At 46.1% G+C, this 18,786-nt stretch overlaps 1 protein-coding gene across 1 annotated transcript in view; it reads left to right on the top strand.

The window, feature by feature from the left end:
- wdfy3 (WD repeat and FYVE domain containing 3) overlaps window positions 1–13,720 on the top strand; it is a 99,189-nt gene extending 85,469 nt beyond the window's left edge. Inside the window, exons 52-68 of the mRNA XM_070833309.1 lie at window positions 502–621; window positions 743–860; window positions 2,171–2,277; window positions 2,622–2,775; window positions 2,887–2,978; window positions 3,460–3,672; window positions 4,131–4,272; window positions 4,882–5,036; window positions 5,835–5,993; window positions 6,088–6,267; window positions 6,461–6,643; window positions 7,294–7,387; window positions 7,480–7,629; window positions 11,399–11,632; window positions 11,716–11,827; window positions 12,372–12,569; window positions 13,536–13,720. Of these exons, the coding sequence (XP_070689410.1) occupies window positions 502–621; window positions 743–860; window positions 2,171–2,277; window positions 2,622–2,775; window positions 2,887–2,978; window positions 3,460–3,672; window positions 4,131–4,272; window positions 4,882–5,036; window positions 5,835–5,993; window positions 6,088–6,267; window positions 6,461–6,643; window positions 7,294–7,387; window positions 7,480–7,629; window positions 11,399–11,632; window positions 11,716–11,827; window positions 12,372–12,569; window positions 13,536–13,659 (2,535 nt within the window). The 3' untranslated portion in view covers window positions 13,660–13,720. The remainder of the gene's footprint in view (window positions 1–501; window positions 622–742; window positions 861–2,170; window positions 2,278–2,621; window positions 2,776–2,886; window positions 2,979–3,459; window positions 3,673–4,130; window positions 4,273–4,881; window positions 5,037–5,834; window positions 5,994–6,087; window positions 6,268–6,460; window positions 6,644–7,293; window positions 7,388–7,479; window positions 7,630–11,398; window positions 11,633–11,715; window positions 11,828–12,371; window positions 12,570–13,535) is intronic.
- Window positions 13,721–18,786: the final 5,066 nt, after the last annotated feature.

An 18,786-nucleotide genomic window follows, 5' to 3' on the forward strand; every position in this document is an offset into this window, starting at 1 on the left:
TCAGATCCAACACAGTATTTGTGTAACTCACAAAAACACAAACAAACTAACGGATCCAGGCAGCAGTAGATCGGCAACTCCCTTTTTGTGCAAAGTAAAATCCCTGTTTTAGTGAATGTAGTCTGGTGTGTGTGCTGTTTGTGGTTAAACCAAAAGGATCTTCCAGGTCTCTCTCTGTAGGGATCCTTTCCATGATGCTGTCACACACTTAGAATAACACTCTGAGCCTGTCAGTGGATCAAACAAGCTCTTTTAGTGGACCTACTGTGATCCAGTTGTCCCAAAGGATCACATTGCAGCCATTGCAGCCCGTTTGGTGGCTGCTGGCTGAGGTGATCTACTGGACCAGTTCCAACACTTTTACTACCTACTTGACACCAGGATATGAACAGATAGGACTTCAGGGTTAGAAATACTGAAGTTATCCTTAAACTAGATAAAGAATAATCGTCCTTAAAGCTGCTGTCAGTCTCACTGATGTGTTCACCGTCTATTTCCCAGCGAGGAGAGATCAGTAATTTCCAGTACCTGATGCATCTGAACACGTTGGCCGGACGATCCTACAACGACCTGATGCAGTATCCCGTCTTCCCCTGGATCCTGGCCGACTTCGACTCAGAGGTGAGTGCAGGTTCTGGGGACAAACATCAGTGGTGGTTAATGAGGAAAAAGTGCCATCAGTTGGCTCGTTGATCCTGTTTTGGTGACGGCGGTGTCGTTTGTGTTTTGGGACGTTAACCAGGAACTTGACCTCAACAACCCCAAGACGTTCCGCAACCTCGCCAAGCCGATGGGCGCCCAAACGGACGACAGACTGACGCAGTATAAGAAGAGGTACAAGGACTGGGAAGACCCCAACGGTAAGATCTAGAACTTTTATGATTTCAAACTAAAGTGACAATAGACAACTTTTTGAACTTTTCATCTCAACCTCCTGGTTTGTCGAAGCGCTGGTACAAACCGCTAGCTGTTTAAAGCAAGAAACAACAGAGTCCGACTCCCAGTTTGAGCTATGATAGAGGCAAAGTGAAGGCAATAGAGGCACAGAGAGGAGACCTGGAAGATCCTTTTGGTTTAACCACAAACAGCACACACACCAGACTACATTCACTAAAACAGGGATTCTAGAGAACAGGACACAGGAGTCATGCTTTCATCCGTTAGTTTGTTTGTGCTATTTTGTGTCATACAAGAACTGTGATGGATCCGAACTAACCCATAAAAACACCAAATTGACACAATAACACAAACCAACTAAGCAATCGAGGCAGTGGTAGACCAGCCACTGCCATGTAAAATTTGTGTTTTTGTCAATGAAGTCTGGTGGCTTTGAAGAGAGTGATGAATGGCTTTTTCTGGTCAAACAAGAAGTAGATTGCCTCAGGCTCAGAGTGTTATTCTAAGTGTGTGACAGCATCATGGAAAGGATCCCTACAGAGAGAGACCTGGAAGATCCTTTTGGTTTAACCACAAACAGCACACACACCAGACTACATTCACTAAAACAGGGATTTTAGAGAACAGGACACAGGAGCTGCTGCTCTGCTGCTGCCATCTAAGAGTGATAGCTGTTAGCTTTAGAGTGACAGCCTTTAGCTCACCAGCCCCTGGCAACGAGGCAGAAAGTCGGTCGTTAGTAGTTTTACTCCTCCAGCTTCATCCTCCCCTCCGTTAATCAGGCAGCAAACTGCTCAGCTCCTAATGAGACACTTTAAAACATTACAGAGGAAACTCTGGAGCTTCACTGAGATCGTCTATTAGTCTGTTCTGTTTTCTTTGGCCAAGTCTCAAACTGTGTATTTTTGGGCTGCTCCTGTAAAGGTTCTATAACTTTTGATATATTTTCTTGTATATATTAACGATCAATACTGGGGGAAATAATGCGGCTATCCTCTTCCTGTTTTGGTTGCTCATTTCTTTTCTGCTGTAAAAACGAGCCTTAATTTTTCTCGGTGGCAAACAGAACCGCAGGGCGACGGTCTGAACTCCACTGAGTGACCAACATTTACACTTTAAAGAGACACCGAGTAAAGATCGTGTTTTATAAGTTCAGCTCAGTTTTCTGTCTGATTTCTTGTTGTCACTACTCGCTCAGAGCTGCGTGCACGTGTCCCAGTCATGTCTTTATTCTGAGTGGTCTGAGTGAACTAGTTGTTTTCTGTCCCACCAGGTGAGACCCCGGCGTACCACTACGGCACCCACTACTCCTCAGCCATGATCGTGGCCTCCTATCTGGTCCGGATGGAGCCCTTCACTCAGATTTTCCTCAGACTTCAGGTTTGATACGAACTTTCCTCCTTTTTCCTGAACGTTTGCGTCTGTCGTCTGCCTTCCCCTCGCTGGTCGGCGCTTTTATCAAATGTCCTGCAACCCAGAGGGGTGTGTCTCAGAGGCACGGTGAAATAAATGGTTTATTTAGAAAGAAAATAGTTTTAGGTCTCATGATGGGTTTTCAGTCTGAATTAGAACAAAAAACAAACATTAACAGCATTTTTAGTGTCTTTTCTTTGCCTCCTCTGTTATAAGATTTGTTTCTTTTTGCCATTTGCTGATAAAGGGACCAACAAAAGATGGCGCTCTAATGTCAAACCATCGTGTGTGTGTGTGTGTGTGATCACCAGGGAGGTCATTTTGACCTGGCTGACAGGATGTTCCACAGTGTGCGTGAAGCCTGGCTCTCTGCCTCCAAACACAACATGGCCGACGTCAAAGAGCTCATCCCCGAGTTCTTCTATCTGCCCGAGTTTTTGCTGAACTCCAACAACTTCGACCTGGGTCAGTATCTATCGGGCAGCGTGGACAGACGGGACAGGAGTCAGACAGACAGAGATAACCGAGCTCATGAATATTAATGTTCTGTCCGCCGTCTGTTGTTTGATGTACCAGGTGCCAAGCAGAATGGCACCAAGCTGGGAGACGTGATCCTGCCACCTTGGGCCAAGGGCGACCCCCGCGAGTTCATCAGAGTCCACAGAGAGGTAGGAAGTGATCGGGTACACAGTCAAGAATATCTCTGCTGTTGTCTAAACCTGGGCCCTGTTCTTACATATCTTATTTAACCACAAACAGACGTTATATCGCTTTCTGCACACACACCAGACTACATTGAAAAAACAGTAATTTTAGCTCACAGAACAAAGGAGCTGCTGGTCTGCTGCTGCCTCCATCACTTAGTGTGTTTGTGTTAATGTGAGTTACACAATATTATGTTGGATCCAAACTGACCCTTTAAAACACCAAAGTCACATAATAACACAATGGAATATAATAATTGGAGGCAGCAGCAGAGCAGCAGCTCCTGTGTCCTGTGGGCTTAAAATCCCTGTTTTAGTGAATGTAGTCTGGTGTGTGTGCAGAGAGCGATATAACCAGTCATTCAGACACCAGGATATGAACAGGAGGTTTAAAAACACCAGAGTTCTCCTTTAACCTCTGTCTCATCCTCCCGCCCGGCTGCAGGCGCTGGAGTGCGACTACGTCTCCGCTCACCTCCACGAGTGGATCGACCTGATCTTCGGCTACAAGCAGCAGGGCCCGCCGGCCGTGGAGGCGGTCAACGTCTTCCACCACCTGTTCTACGAGGGTCAGGTGGACATTTACAACATCAATGACCCTCTGAAGGAGACGGCCACCATCGGCTTCATCAACAACTTCGGACAAATCCCCAAACAGGTCCGATTCAGGCCGAACACTGTGCTAACAGTGGACTAACTCAACCACCGCCGCCAACTAGTAATACTAGTAATACAGTAGTATAACTAGTCATAATGTTACTACGGGTTTTTACTCACTAGTAGTTGGTTCTCCATTTTCCATCCATCAGTTTTTATGAACTATCTCCTGCAGTCTCACAGGCTGCTAGTGTAGCTGTAGAGTAGAGTGTTATTCAGTGACAGAACCATCAACCATCAATGCCTCTGTGTGTCACTTTACCTCATGAACACCTGGTCAGGTAGGTTTTAGTTAACGTGAATCCAGCCTGACCATTCTCCCAATCTCTCCTTCAGTGGACAAACTTAAACTTACAAACCACCACTGCTGGTTGATGTTCCCTTTCTGTCGGCCCTGACTGTGTGTGTGTGTGTGTGTGTGTGTGTGTGTGTGTGTGTGTGTGTGTGTGTGTGTTTCAGCTGTTTAAGAAGCCCCACCCTCCAAAACGGGTGCGCAGTAAAGCCAACGGTGACGTGGCGAGCCTTCCTCCGAGCTCCAACAGCGACAAGATCTTCTTCCATCATCTGGACAATCTCAGACCCTCTCTGGCACCTGTCAAAGGTACACACACACACACACACACACACACACACACACACACACACACACACACACACACACACACACACACACACACACACACACACACACACACACACACACACACACACACACACACACACACACACACACACACACATTAATACACACCAGTACACAAACACTCCACACTGTTGATAGATCACCAGGAGCGTCTGTGTCGCCTGCTGTGATGGCGTCCGCTCTAGTTAACCCTTCAAATCCCAGCAGAAGCGTCTCGGCGCTCCGCTAAAGATTCGCTCCCGGCAGGAAGTCAGACAGCAAAGAGAATCAGCTCCGTTTTCAAAATAAAAGCCCCTCTCCAGACTCTTATTCTCTAGCGCCCTCATGTGTATTTTATGTTCTGTTTGAATACGTGTAAAATGTTCCTGTGGAACAATTTTGTTCTTGTATAGAAACTGAAGTGTATTTCTGGAAGATCCCATCACAAGTCTTAATCCAGTCTGTAGAACTAAACGTCCCCCAGATTATATTTTCACATTTGCTGAAACTGTGACCTTAAAAAGTCTTGAATACACGTAGAGGCTGCGCTGTCTGTCCTCTGATGTCTCTCTGTGTTACCACATCTAGAGCTGAAGGAGCCTGTGGGGCAGATCGTGTGCACCGATAAGGGCATCCTCGCCGTGGAGCAGAACAAAGTCCTGGTTCCCCCCACCTGGAGCAAGACCTTCGCCTGGGGCTACGCTGACCTGAGCTGCCGCCTGGCTAACTACGAGTCTGACAAGGTCAGTTTAATAACAGGCTCTTTAATCTCCAGCCTCCACTCCTGCTGGAGCGTTCCTGCTCATTTCACCTTGAAACTGACGAGTGAATGTGAGCGGTTATTAGAGACGATGTTTCCCCCTGCTGGTGGAGGAACACACCTCAGTTTTTACAGCAGCAGCCATTACAGAAGTTTTTAGCACAGCTTCTGATGTGTTACTGCAGTAGAATCAAATTTGAATTTACCAGACCACCATTATCTTTTAAGGGCCTCTGTGGTGGATTGGATCCAGTAGATTGGTCCACTAAAAGAGCTTGTTTGATCCACTGACAGGCTCAGAGTGTTATTCTAAGTGTGTGACAGCATCATGGAAAGGATCCCTACAGAGAGAGACCTGGAAGATCCTTTTGGTTTAACCACAAACAGCACACACACCAGACTACATTCACTAAAACAGGGATTTTAGAGAACAGGACACAGGAGCTGCTGCTCTGCTGCTGCCTCCATCAGTCAGTGTGTTTGTGTTATTGAGTGTTACACAAATATTTTGTTGGATCCAAAGTAACTCTTTAAAAAACCAAAGTCTCACAATGATACAAACAAACTATCTGATGGAGGCAGCAGCAGACCAGCAGCTCCTGTGTTCTGTGAGTTAAAATCACTGCTTTTGTGAATGGAGTCTGGTGTGTTTGAAAAGAGCAGTTCTAGTTTCTGTCGTCATCCAGAATGATAATAAATGTATTGTCGTACTCTCACTACACTTGTAAACTCTCTCAGAAGTCCAGCCAGTCTCCAGTGTCGACCTTCACTCTTGTTTCAGGCACTGGTTGTGTACGAGTGTCTGTCAGAGTGGGGTCAGATCCTCTGTGCCATCTGTCCAAACCCGAAGCTGGTCATCACCGGCGGCACCAGCACCACCATCTGTGTGTGGGAGACGGGAACCTCAAAGGAGAGGGCCAAGTCTCTGACGCTCAAACAGGTAAAGCACAAACACCGACAGGTGAAGCTCCTCCAATCTAACAAGTGCTGAAGATCGTCGAGTCCATCTGAGGTCTTTGTCTGACTCTCCGCAGGCGTTACTGGGCCACACGGACGCCGTGACGTGTCTGACGGCGTCGTCGGCGTACCACATCGTTGTCAGCGGCTCGCGGGATCGAACCTGCATCATCTGGGACCTCAACAAGCTCTCCTTCGTCACGCAGCTCAGGGGACACCGGGCGCCCGTCTCCGCTCTGTGCATCAACGAGCTGACGGTGGGCCGGAGCGCCAATCAAGTAACACCATGTTTACTCCAGGACGATAGACATGGACCAACATTGTGTGTGTGTGTGTGTGTGTGTGTGTGTGTGTGTGTGTGTGTGTGTGTGTGTGTGTGTGTGTGTGTGTGTGTGTGTGTGTGTGTGTGTGTGTGTGTGTGTGTGTGTGTGTGTGTGTGTGTGTGTGTAGGGGGACATCGTGTCCTGTGCCGGCACCTACATCCACGTGTGGAGCATCAACGGCAGCCCCATCGCCAGCGCCAACACCTTCACGGGCCGCAGCCAGCAGATCCTCTGCTGCTGCGTGTCGGAGATGAACGAGTGGGACACACAGAACGTCATCGTCACCGGACACTCGGACGGCGTCGTCAGGGTAACCATGACCGCTTTGATCTCTAAAGATGTTGGCGAGCGTTCAGGGTCTGCATCCACCTTTTTGTGGCCGATCCACGAGGAGCGGAGACTTAGTCCAGGGTTTCTACCAACCATGACGTTTATTGTTTTATGTTAGAGAGCAAACAAATGTCACATCTCAGCCTCTGTCACTTCTTCACAGGTTTAAGGCAAAACAAGACGAGTTTATATGTAGATTAAAGTGCAGAAGAACATATATACATGTAGAACATATACAATAAAACAGCAGAGACGATAGAAGATAAAACAGAGTAAGACAGGAATAAAAGTCACAGTGCAGGAAAACACAGAACTCCTGTTTGATAAAGTAAAATAACACACGTTAGCATGTTAGCATGCTAGCTTCTGATTAGCATGTGAGTGAGAGTCACATGACACAACAGACCTGGAGATAAACACACCTGGAGGCCGGCATCAAATCAGTCTGAGCAGAGTTCAGCTGGCAGCAAGTAAACATCTTTATTAGGACAGAAAAACAGATGTGAATGATCCTGACGCCTCCTGATCAGCTCGTGGAGCAGCTGAACACGTCACTTATTTTAATTACTACATGATTAATATCACTGAACTTCGATCCAAATCAAACCTCTGTTTACATATTTCTTGTAGTTTTGGAGAATGGAGTTCCTCCAAGTCCCAGAAACCCCTGCTCCAGAGCCGGTGGAGCCTGATGTGCCTGACTGCTGCGGTGAGGAGAAGATTGGTGAGTCCCATTAGATGAGAGCTGACGGCCTGCAGACGGTCTGTCGTACTCTGTGCAGTAAACTCACTGCTGAACTTCTCTCCGTCTCACAGAAGGCGGCGAGAGCCACAACGGCGGCGGCGACGACGACAGCAGCGAGTCGGACGGAGACGAGCCCAGTCTGAGCCAGGAGCCCAAAGCGCCGCGAAACCCCTCGACGGGTGGAGGCAGCCAGCCGGGCAGCGCCGTGCACAGACCCAGAGGTAACCAGGACACGCCTCCTCTGACCATCTATCAGCGCCCACGCTTCAGGGTCGACTTCTGCAGATCAGATCAGATACACAGATTACCACAGATTGTATAAAGAAGCGTCCTCTGATTGGTCGGTATCAGTCTGTATAAAGAAGCGTCCTCTGATTGGTCGGTATCAGTCTGTAAAGAAGCGTCCTCTGATTGGTCGGTATCAGTCTGTGTAAAGAAGCGTCCTCTGATTGGTCGGTATCAGTCTATAAAGAAGCGTCCTCTGATTGGTCGGTATCAGTCTGTATAAAGAAGCGTCCTCTGATTGGTCGGTATCAGTCTGTAAAGAAGCGTCCTCTGATTGGTCGGTATCAGTCTGTGTAAAGAAGCGTCCTCTGATTGGTCGGTATCAGTCTATAAAGAAGCGTCCTCTGATTGGTCGGTATCAGTCTGTATAAAGAAGCGTCCTCTGATTGGTCGGTATCAGTCTGTATAAAGAAGCGTCCTCTGATTGGTCGGTATCAGTCTATAAAGAAGCGTCCTCTGATTGGTCGGTATCAGTCTGTATAAAGAAGCGTCCTCTGATTGGTCGGTATCAGTCTGTATAAAGAAGCGTCCTCTGATTGGTCGGTATCAGTCTGTGTAAAGAAGCGTCCTCTGATTGGTCGGTATCAGTCTGTAAAGAAGCGTCCTCTGATTGGTCGGTATCAGTCTGTATAAAGAAGCGTCCTCTGATTGGTCGGTATCAGTCTGTATAAAGAAGCGTCCTCTGATTGGTCAGTATCAGTCTATAAAGAAGCGTCCTCTGATTGGTCGGTATCAGTCTATAAAGAAGCGTCCTCTGATTGGTCGGTATCAGTCTGTATAAAGAAGCGTCCTCTGATTGGTCGGTATCAGTCTGTAAAGAAGTGTCCTCTGATTGGTCGGTATCAGTCTGTATAAAGAAGCGTCCTCTGATTGGTCGGTATCAGTCTGTAAAGAAGCGTCCTCTGATTGGTCGGTATCAGTCTGTAAAGAAGCGTCCTCTGATTGGTCGGTATCAGTCTGTATAAAGAAGCGTCCTCTGATTGGTCGGTATCAGTCTGTAAAGAAGTGTCCTCTGATTGGTCGGTATCAGTCTGTATAAAGAAGCGTCCTCTGATTGGTCGGTATCAGTCTGTAAAGAAGCGTCCTCTGATTGGTCGGTATCAGTCTGTAAAGAAGCGTCCTCTGATTGGTCGGTATCAGTCTGTATAAAGAAGCGTCCTCTGATTGGTCGGTATCAGTCTGTATAAAGAAGCGTCCTCTGATTGGTCGGTATCAGTCTGTAAAGAAGCGTCCTCTGATTGGTCGGTATCAGTCTATAAAGAAGCGTCCTCTGATTGGTCGGTATCAGTCTATAAAGAAGCGTCCTCTGATTGGTCGGTATCAGTCTATAAAGAAGCGTCCTCTGATTGGTCGGTATCAGTCTGTAAAGAAGCGTCCTCTGATTGGTCGGTATCAGTCTATAAAGAAGCGTCCTCTGATTGGTCGGTATCAGTCTGTATAAAGAAGCGTCCTCTGATTGGTCGGTATCAGTCTATAAAGAAGCGTCCTCTGATTGGTCGGTATCAGTCTATAAAGAAGCGTCCTCTGATTGGTCGGTATCAGTCTATAAAGAAGCGTCCTCTGATTGGTCGGTATCAGTCTATAAAGAAGCGTCCTCTGATTGGTCGGTATCAGTCTATAAAGAAGCGTCCTCTGATTGGTCGGTATCAGTCTGTAAAGAAGCGTCCTCTGATTGGTCGGTATCAGTCTATAAAGAAGCATCCTCTGATTGGTCGGTATCAGTCTATAAAGAAGCGTCCTCTGATTGGTCGGTATCAGTCTGTATAAAGAAGCGTCCTCTGATTGGTCGGTATCAGTCTGTAAAGAAGCGTCCTCTGATTGGTCGGTATCAGTCTGTAAAGAAGCGTCCTCTGATTGGTCGGTATCAGTCTGTATAAAGAAGCGTCCTCTGATTGGTCGGTATCAGTCTGTAAAGAAGCGTCCTCTGATTGGTCGGTATCAGTCTGTATAAAGAAGCGTCCTCTGATTGGTCGGTATCAGTCTGTGTAAAGAAGTGTCCTCTGATTGGTCGGTATCAGTCTGTATAAAGAAGCGTCCTCTGATTGGTCGGTATCAGTCTGTATAAAGAAGCGTCCTCTGATTGGTCGGTATCAGTCTATAAAGAAGCGTCCTCTGATTGGTCGGTATCAGTCTGTATAAAGAAGCGTCCTCTGATTGGTCGGTATCAGTCTGTGTAAAGAAGCGTCCTCTGATTGGTCGGTATCAGTCTGTAAAGAAGCGTCCTCTGATTGGTCGGTATCAGTCTGTATAAAGAAGCGTCCTCTGATTGGTCGGTATCAGTCTGTAAAGAAGTGTCCTCTGATTGGTCGGTATCAGTCTGTATAAAGAAGCGTCCTCTGATTGGTCGGTATCAGTCTGTAAAGAAGCGTCCTCTGATTGGTCGGTATCAGTCTGTATAAAGAAGCGTCCTCTGATTGGTCGGTATCAGTCTGTAAAGAAGCGTCCTCTGATTGGTCGGTATCAGTCTGTAAAGAAGCGTCCTCTGATTGGTCGGTATCAGTCTGTAAAGAAGCGTCCTCTGATTGGTCGGTATCAGTCTGTAAAGAAGCGTCCTCTGATTGGTCGGTATCAGTCTATAAAGAAGCGTCCTCTGATTGGTCGGTATCAGTCTATAAAGAAGCGTCCTCTGATTGGTCGGTATCAGTCTGTAAAGAAGCGTCCTCTGATTGGTCGGTATCAGTCTATAAAGAAGCGTCCTCTGATTGGTCGGTATCAGTCTGTAAAGAAGCGTCCTCTGATTGGTCGGTATCAGTCTGTGTAAAGAAGCGTCCTCTGATTGGTCGGTATCAGTCTGTAAAGAAGCGTCCTCTGATTGGTCGGTATCAGTCTGTAAAGAAGCGTCCTCTGATTGGTCGGTATCAGTCTGTGTAAAGAAGCGTCCTCTGATTGGTCGGTATCAGTCTGTGTAAAGAAGCGTCCTCTGATTGGTCGGTATCAGTCTGTGTAAAGAAGCGTCCTCTGATTGGTCGGTATCAGTCTGTGTAAAGAAGCGTCCTCTGATTGGTCGGTATCAGTCTGTAAAGAAGCGTCCTCTGATTGGTCGGTATCAGTCTGTATAAAGAAGCGTCCTCTGATTGGTCGGTATCAGTCTATAAAGAAGCGTCCTCTGATTGGTCGGTATCAGTCTATAAAGAAGCGTCCTCTGATTGGTCGGTATCAGTCTATAAAGAAGCGTCCTCTGATTGGTCGGTATCAGTCTGTAAAGAAGCGTCCTCTGATTGGTCGGTATCAGTCTATAAAGAAGCGTCCTCTGATTGGTCGGTATCAGTCTATAAAGAAGCGTCCTCTGATTGGTCGGTATCAGTCTGTATAAAGAAGCGTCCTCTGATTGGTCGGTATCAGTCTGTATAAAGAAGCGTCCTCTGATTGGTCGGTATCAGTCTGTATAAAGAAGCGTCCTCTGATTGGTCGGTATCAGTCTATAAAGAAGCGTCCTCTGATTGGTCGGTATCAGTCTGTATAAAGAAGCGTCCTCTGATTGGTCGGTATCAGTCTATAAAGAAGCGTCCTCTGATTGGTCGGTATCAGTCTATAAAGAAGCGTCCTCTGATTGGTCGGTATCAGTCTATAAAGAAGCGTCCTCTGATTGGTCGGTATCAGTCTGTAAAGAAGCGTCCTCTGATTGGTCGGTATGACCTCATTTCCTCCTTCATCTCTCCATGTTTGTTCCTTTTACCCCCCGCTAACCGTCTGAGAACCTTTCAGGGCCGTCAGCACGGACCGGAGCCTCGTGGTCGATGGACAGCAGCTCCGACGACTCCCACCGCTGGTCAGACTCCCTCAGCATCGACGAGAAGGACGGCTTCGTCTTCGTCAACTACTCCGAGGGACAGACCAAGGTCCCTCACCCTCATGCGGGCCACCCGGGCCAGAGCTCGGTGCCGCAGCCCCTCCAGCCGTCCGCCATGGAGGCTCGGACGTACAACCAGCTGAGGGCCGGTGGGTGTCGGCGGCTTCGCGTCCTCCAATCAGAAACCCCGAAGGACCGACGTGTTTCTGAGTGTTTGTTTCTGTGCCCTCAGGCTACCGATGGGAGCGCCAGCTGGTCTTCAGGAGCAAGCTCACCATGCACACGGCGTTTGATCGCAAGGACAACGCCCACCCGGCCGAGATCACGTCCCTCGCCATCTCCAAGTAAGACTGCTGACCTTCAGTGGGAGTTTTCAGCTGGTTATGAAACAGTCCAGATCCATGTGCCTCCATAAACGTGTCAGACTACTGAAGCCGTTGTAGAAAACAAGTGAACCGTGGTGCTGGACACGAGGAACAGAAACATGAATAAGGAGGCGACTCTTTCCATGAAGAGCAGCTCAGACCAAACTCTTCGATTAGGAGACTTTACATGATAACAAGCCGTGAAATGTACGTTTGAAGCAGAAATACTATTTGATGGTTTTTGTGAATCAGGCGAAGACTCTTTGAATATTAAGCTGCTTCATCTGCTGACGTGCACCAGTTAAAACAAGAGGGAATATATGTTTAATGACTATTGAATACTGAATATTCACCTCCTTGTTCACCCACAGGGGGCGCCAACATCACCCCAAACTTAAAGCTCCTTGTAGTTGCTGTAAATAAAAGAAAGATGTGAAGGTTGTATTTAACACAAACAGGACGTCCAAACTGAATTATTCTCCCTCTGTCTCCCCCTCTCCTCCCCCTTTAACCCCCTCCTCAGGGACCACAGTAAGATCCTGGTGGGCGACGGCCGCGGTCGAGTCTTCAGCTGGTCGGTCAGCGACCAGCCGGGCCGCTCGGCGGCCGACCACTGGGTGAAGGACGAGGTGGTGGACAGCTGCTCCGGCTGCACGGTTCGCTTCTCCCTCACCGAGCGACGCCACCACTGCAGGAACTGTGGGCAGCTCTTCTGCCAAAAGTGAGTCCGGCACACTCGTCTCTACCTTCTGCGGTCACCGGCTGATGGAGGGACGAGCTGCTGCGTGTGTCTGATGGTTTTAGGTCATCGTCACACCAGGAAGTGTCTCACTGGTTATAGATCTGATCGGCAGGACGTCATCCAGAGTAGCTCTCACACAAAAAAAACACTCTGCTAAAGAGACGCTGTGGAGTCGGTGTCTCCAGGATTTAATCCCACATCACTGATCTCTGATCTGCTCCCACCAGGTCCTGATAGAAGAGTTTTATGGCTCCAAGCTACATGCTAACGCTACATGCTAACATGTGTGTCCTCTGTACTTATTGACCCTGTGATAGCTCCGCCTATTTTAGGGGCACAAAGCCAAACTGACTTTAAAGAATAACTCCTGGACCCTACTTGTACCCTGGTGTCTAAATGATTAGTAGATACTAAAAGTGTTGGAACTGGTCCAGTAGATCACCCCTCAGCCAGCAGCCACAAAACAGACTCCATTGACAAAAACATCATTTTACCTTACAGACCACAGGAGTTGCTGGTCTAGTTGATGTGACTTTGGTGTTTTAAAACATGAGTTCAGATCCAAACTAACCTTTTAAAACACCAAAGTCACACGTTAACACATACAAACTAACGAATAGAGGCAGCGGTAAACCCTCAACTCCCCAAGTTTGCAATTTAAAATGACCGTTTTTGTCAGTGGAGTCTGGTTTGTTTGGCGTACCTACCAGTCATTTAGAGTTCTCTTCTTACTCAGAGTTTATAGCTGTAATAGATTATAAATAAAATGGACTCTAGTTTTCTCCTCTTCCGGCTCCTTTTTGGACATGAAATATATCTTCATGTTTGTTGTTTGTCTGCTGTTAAGTTTATCAGTGATTCTAGTTTTGTTTCTCTTAATTACTTCGATATAAAAACCCTGACTTCAGTCTAACATTCAGTTTTTTGTCCCGTCTTGTTTTGCAGGTGCAGTCGCTTCCAGTCGGAGATCCGGCGGCTGAAGATCTCGTCCCCGGTGCGAGTTTGTCAGAACTGTTACTACAACCTGCAGCACGAGCGAAGCGTCGAGGACGGCGGCTGCAGAAACTGAGCTCCGCCTCCGCCTCCTCCCGAGGACTCCTCCACCCGCCTCGTCGTTCCCTCAGCACCTCCCACACCGCCCCCCCTCCAAGAAAACACAGATAAAAAAACACAACAAAAAAACTCCTTTGCTGTCTCGTACGTCCAGTAACCACACGCACAGCAACACGCTGACGGGAGGGAACGCAGAGCTCAGCGCAGGAGGCGGGACGAAGGAGGAAGAAACGAGGCGCCGCTCGAGTCATCGAGTCATCGAGTCATCGAGTCAATCAGCCGCCACCGCACGACGTGACAAACTTGTTGATAGTGTAAATACGTCCCTCGGCCTTTTTAAGTCCCAACGAAAAATAAGGTCAACGAGAAAAAGAAGAAAAAAACGAAACGCCTGTAACATAGCGATGTGACTAACCACTCCTGGCTTTAAAAAACAAAACCGATCGTGTGTCGTCTGCGTCACGAGTCCAGAGGAGGAAGAGGAATGTCAGTAACTACCGTCTGTGGGTCTCGTTATGCAAAATCACTTCTTTTCTTCTTCATTTCCTGATCTGACTTCTGTTGTTGTTGTTTACAGAAATGTGATTCACTCCGTCAGAGAGGTTTCTGATCACGTCGCCGTTTCCTTTTATCGCCAAACAGTTTTGATTTATCACTTCTGATGATTTGTTTTTGTTTTTTTAATCATCTGTTCTGTCCTTTATCATCTGAGTTCCCCTCTGAGTGATTATTGTCGTTGCTGCTGTCTGAAGACTGGACACGTTTTGTTTTTTAACCATATCGCTCCGTTTACTTTGAGAGTTTTCCTGTTTTTTTTGTACAGAGAGGAAACATCATGGGTTCATCATCTGTGAAAGAGAATGAAAGAATGAATTAGGTTTAAAAAAGATGACGCGTAACGTCGCTTCACTTTTATTCTCCACCGCGACTCCGTGTTTAGTTGCTGCTCAGCTTTTTGAATGCACACAGAAAAAGGGACTCTGACTGTGTTTCGGTGGTTTTTATTCCTTATTTCTCATTGATTTCTGTTCAGATGTGTCGTTTGCAGACTTTCAGTCTGACTCCGTGGCATTAATACAGCAGATCAGTAAATGTTGCACTGCACACACTTTATCCTCAGTTCTTTATGGACGACGTTAGTCTGCAGGAGCAGCAGCCAAAAGCTCCCTCAAACAGTTCAAACATCCTGGCTCTGATTTTAAAGGGTGAATCTGGTGTTTCTATCTGTTCATATCCTGGTGTGTGAGTGACTGGTAGGTAGTAAAAGTGTTGGAACTGGTCCAGTAGATCACCTCAGCCAGCAGACACCAAACGGGCTGCAATGGCTGCAACGTGATCCTTTGGGACAACTGCACCTGATCACAGTAGGTCCACTAAAAGAGCTTGTTTGATCCACTGACAGGCTCAGAGTGTTATTCTAAGTGTGTGACAGCATCATGGAAAGGATCCCTACAGAGAGAGACCTGGAAGATCCTTTTGGTTTAACCACAAACAGCACACACACCAGACTACATTCACTAAAACAGGGATTTTAGAGAACAGGACACAGGAGCTGCTGGTCTATTTGCTGTGTCCTCGGTGTTTTAACACCTTAGTTTAGATCCATAGAATTTCTTTAAAAACATTAAAGTCGTACAATAATACAAACAAACTAACTGATGGAGGCAGCAGCAGACCAGCAGCTCCTGTGTCCTGTTCTCTAAAATCTCTGTTTTAGTGAATGTAGTCTGGTGTGTGTGCAGAGAGCGATATAACGGCTGTTTGTGGTTAAACCAAAAGGATCTATCTCTGTAGGGATCCTTTTAGATCCTTCTAGATTTAGAATAACAGTCTCAGCTCAGGTTCAAAAACACCAGAATGACATTTCTTAGCAACAACAGAGGTGACTCTTCCCCGTTGCTTCAGGTCACCTCTGGATGGCTGCTGCTGCTGTCGTCTAACAGTCGGACGTAAAGAGTGTTTGAGTCCTCGTGTACATGTTGATTTCTCCTCCTCCTCCTCCTCCTCGGCCTTCATCCTCGTGTTGTTTTCTTCGTGCTTCTGTGGGCAACGGCTGTGCATCAAGTGCTGCTTTCTTTCCTCCCCAGAGAGAAAACGTTCCTCTGTTGGTTTCGTCTTCACAGAGTCTCAAACATGTAAAGAAAGAGAAAAAACAACCACTTTAATACCCCCCCCCCCCCCCCCCCCACACACACACACAGCTCCTGATGTTCTAATACTAATGATAATATGCACTCGTTAATATCATATTTACGTACTGTAATTTAGCGTGCAATCATGCCACCCAGCTGAAGAGGCTTCTATCAATCAGACGGTTTCTTTGCACCTTCACGTGTACAAAAAAGAGAGAAGAGGAACCAGGTTTTTATTGAATGCAGTTTTTGGTTGTCATTTTAACAGAAAGGTGCATTTCACAGCGGATAAATGAACTGTACAAAGTATTTATGCAATTATAACTGGTTTTAGATTTTTTTAATGATTATTGCGATTTCAGCAAGTTTTGTTACTTGTTGCATGTCTATTAACACAGCTGACTTTCTGTGTCAGTGCATTGTACATGTCCCCGGCATTATATTACTGTTTTTGTTGGTTTTATTCTGTTTTTGTTTTTTTTGTGTTCTGTTTTTTTGTTTTTTTTGTGGAGGTGTTGTCCGATGAGTTGTCCCGACCGACAGGTTTGTGTACAGAGCCGGAGATCGTGTCCCCAACTCTGGGCGGACTTTTGTACTCTTAAAGGAAAATGATTAAGGACTAACGAGAGAAGAAGAAGAAGAAGAAGAAGAAGAAGAAGAAGCAAAAAAAAAAAAGAGAAATCCTGGATTATTTCGGTGGTCTTGTATTAGACTGCATTACTACAGTATCTGGTGTGCAATCTGTGATAGCTGAATGTTCCTTGTATATTTGTGTTCACGACATCCTACAAGAGAAAAACGCTGTAGAGTAACCCCCCCCCCCCAGAAACATGTTACAATAATGCAATAGATCTGGTACTTATTCTTTTTAATTTCATTTCAATAAATAATTGCTGTTTACCACCAAACACAGACTCTGTTCTTCTGTCGGGCATCACCATGAAGACCTCCTGTGATTGGTCAGGGTTAAACAGGACCCTCCTCTGATTGGTCGGGTTCAGACAGGACCCTCCTCTGATTGGTCGGGTTTAGACAGGACCCTCCTCTGATTGGTCGGGTTCAGACAGGACCCTCCTCTGATTAGTCAGGTTCAGACAGGACCCTCCTCTGATTGGTCAGGTTTAGACAGGACCCTCCTCTGATTGGTCGGGTTCAGACAGGACCCTCCTCTGATTGGTCGGGTTCAGTCAGGACCCTCCTCTGATTGGTCGGGTTCAGACAGGACCCTCCTCTGATTGGTCGGGTTCAGTCGGGACCCTCCTCTGATTGGTCAGGTTCAGTCGGGACCCTCCCCTGATTGGTCAGGTTCAGTCGGGACCCTCCTCTGATTGGTCAGGTTCAGTCGGGACCCTCCTCTGATTGGTCAGGTTCAGACAGGACCCTCCTCTGATTGGTCAGGTTCAGACAGGACCCTCCTCTGATTGGTCAGGTTCAGACAGGACCCTCCTCTGATTGGTCAGGTCTAGACAGGACCCTCCTCAGATTGGTCAGGTCTAGTCAGGACCCTCCTCTGATTGGTCAGGTTCAGACAGGACCCTCCTCTGATTGGTCAGGTTCAGACAGGACCCTCCTCTGATTGGTCAGGTTCAGACCATAAACTCATCAGGAAAATGTTTAAATGTTAAAATAAATCAGGAGAGAAGTCGGCTCATTTTCTCATTGACTTCCATCCACTTCTGTCCACATCAAGGTATCAAACAGACAAACATACATGAATAAATCTTATTAATAAGTTTAGATTTTAAACCACTGCACTTCTTTCATTAGTGACATCAGCACTTTGTCTTGTTTTGTAAACTCTGTGTGAGAGAGATGAAGTTTGGACCACTGCTGGTTCACTGCTGCAGCAGGGAGCATAGAGGAGGGGGGGGGGGGTCCTCACCGCAGCAGACCTGTCAGTGTGTGTGTGTGTGTGTGTAAAGTTAGACTGAGACCGGAAGTAGTGTGGCTCCTAAAAAATAAAGCTCTTTTTCAAATGAGTGGCGTAACTTGCTGCTGTCAGTAGGAGACAGAGAGGACAGCCAGGTCTGTACATGTAGAAATATATAAATGTAATAATATGTATGACTGAATTCTCTACAAACCCTTTTTATATCCCGTCTTTATACATATATGCCTTATATATATATATATATGTGTATGTATATGTATATATATGTGTGTGTGTGTGTGTGTGTATTTAATCTATGTATATTTCTATCCTTTACTTCATCTCTTCATATTAACCCTATCCTTTATTGTATTGCGGTTATATCTTTATTATTAAATAGTTTTAATAGTTAATACATATGTTAAACAAAACCTGTAAACAAACCTGATTTCTGGAAGAAAAAAGGTTTCAATATTCACATTTTTTTACTTAATGAAAGTAATTAAGATGTTAGAAACACATCAGAAAGATTTGTTTCAGAAATTCTGTTTTATAACGTCTCCTTTGTAGTCGTTCTTTGTAAAAGTACATTATGAGAGATGATTTATCAATAATAAAATAAAAAACTTTCTCTTCAATTCTTCTGCGTTTGATGAATTCTGGAAACAAACACCAAATTTTAAAACCTGCTCTAGTTCTGCGTTCATTTGCATCAAATCTGTTAAAGTATACAAAGAGAGATTAAAGCACCAACATTAAATTAATAATCCCTGAAATGTGCTGAAGCTGTTCGGACGTCAATCTGTTGTATTTATAATTTTATTCTTTTATAGTTATTTAGTAGTTTTATTCTTCTATTTTATTTCTGTATAACCTGTCTTCGTTGCCTGTGTGAATACTTTAAGTTACATTATATCATTATATCATTCTAGACGAAAGGAATAGTGAAAAAAACTATAAAAAAAACACAAAAACAAATAAAAACTAAAGAACTGTGAGGCTTTTACTTTGAAAGTCGCTATCGGAAGCGGTGTGTGCTTGATTTCCTCACCCTGACAGCGGTGGGAGGGGAGCAGGGACGGGGACTGCGGTGATAAACAAACACACGCAGCGGATACTCGTTAGTATCTTATCGGGCTCT

The sequence above is a fragment of the Pempheris klunzingeri genome, chromosome 7 (genome assembly GCF_042242105.1).
Source record: "Pempheris klunzingeri isolate RE-2024b chromosome 7, fPemKlu1.hap1, whole genome shotgun sequence".
Classification (NCBI taxonomy): Eukaryota; Metazoa; Chordata; class Actinopteri; order Acropomatiformes; family Pempheridae; genus Pempheris; species Pempheris klunzingeri.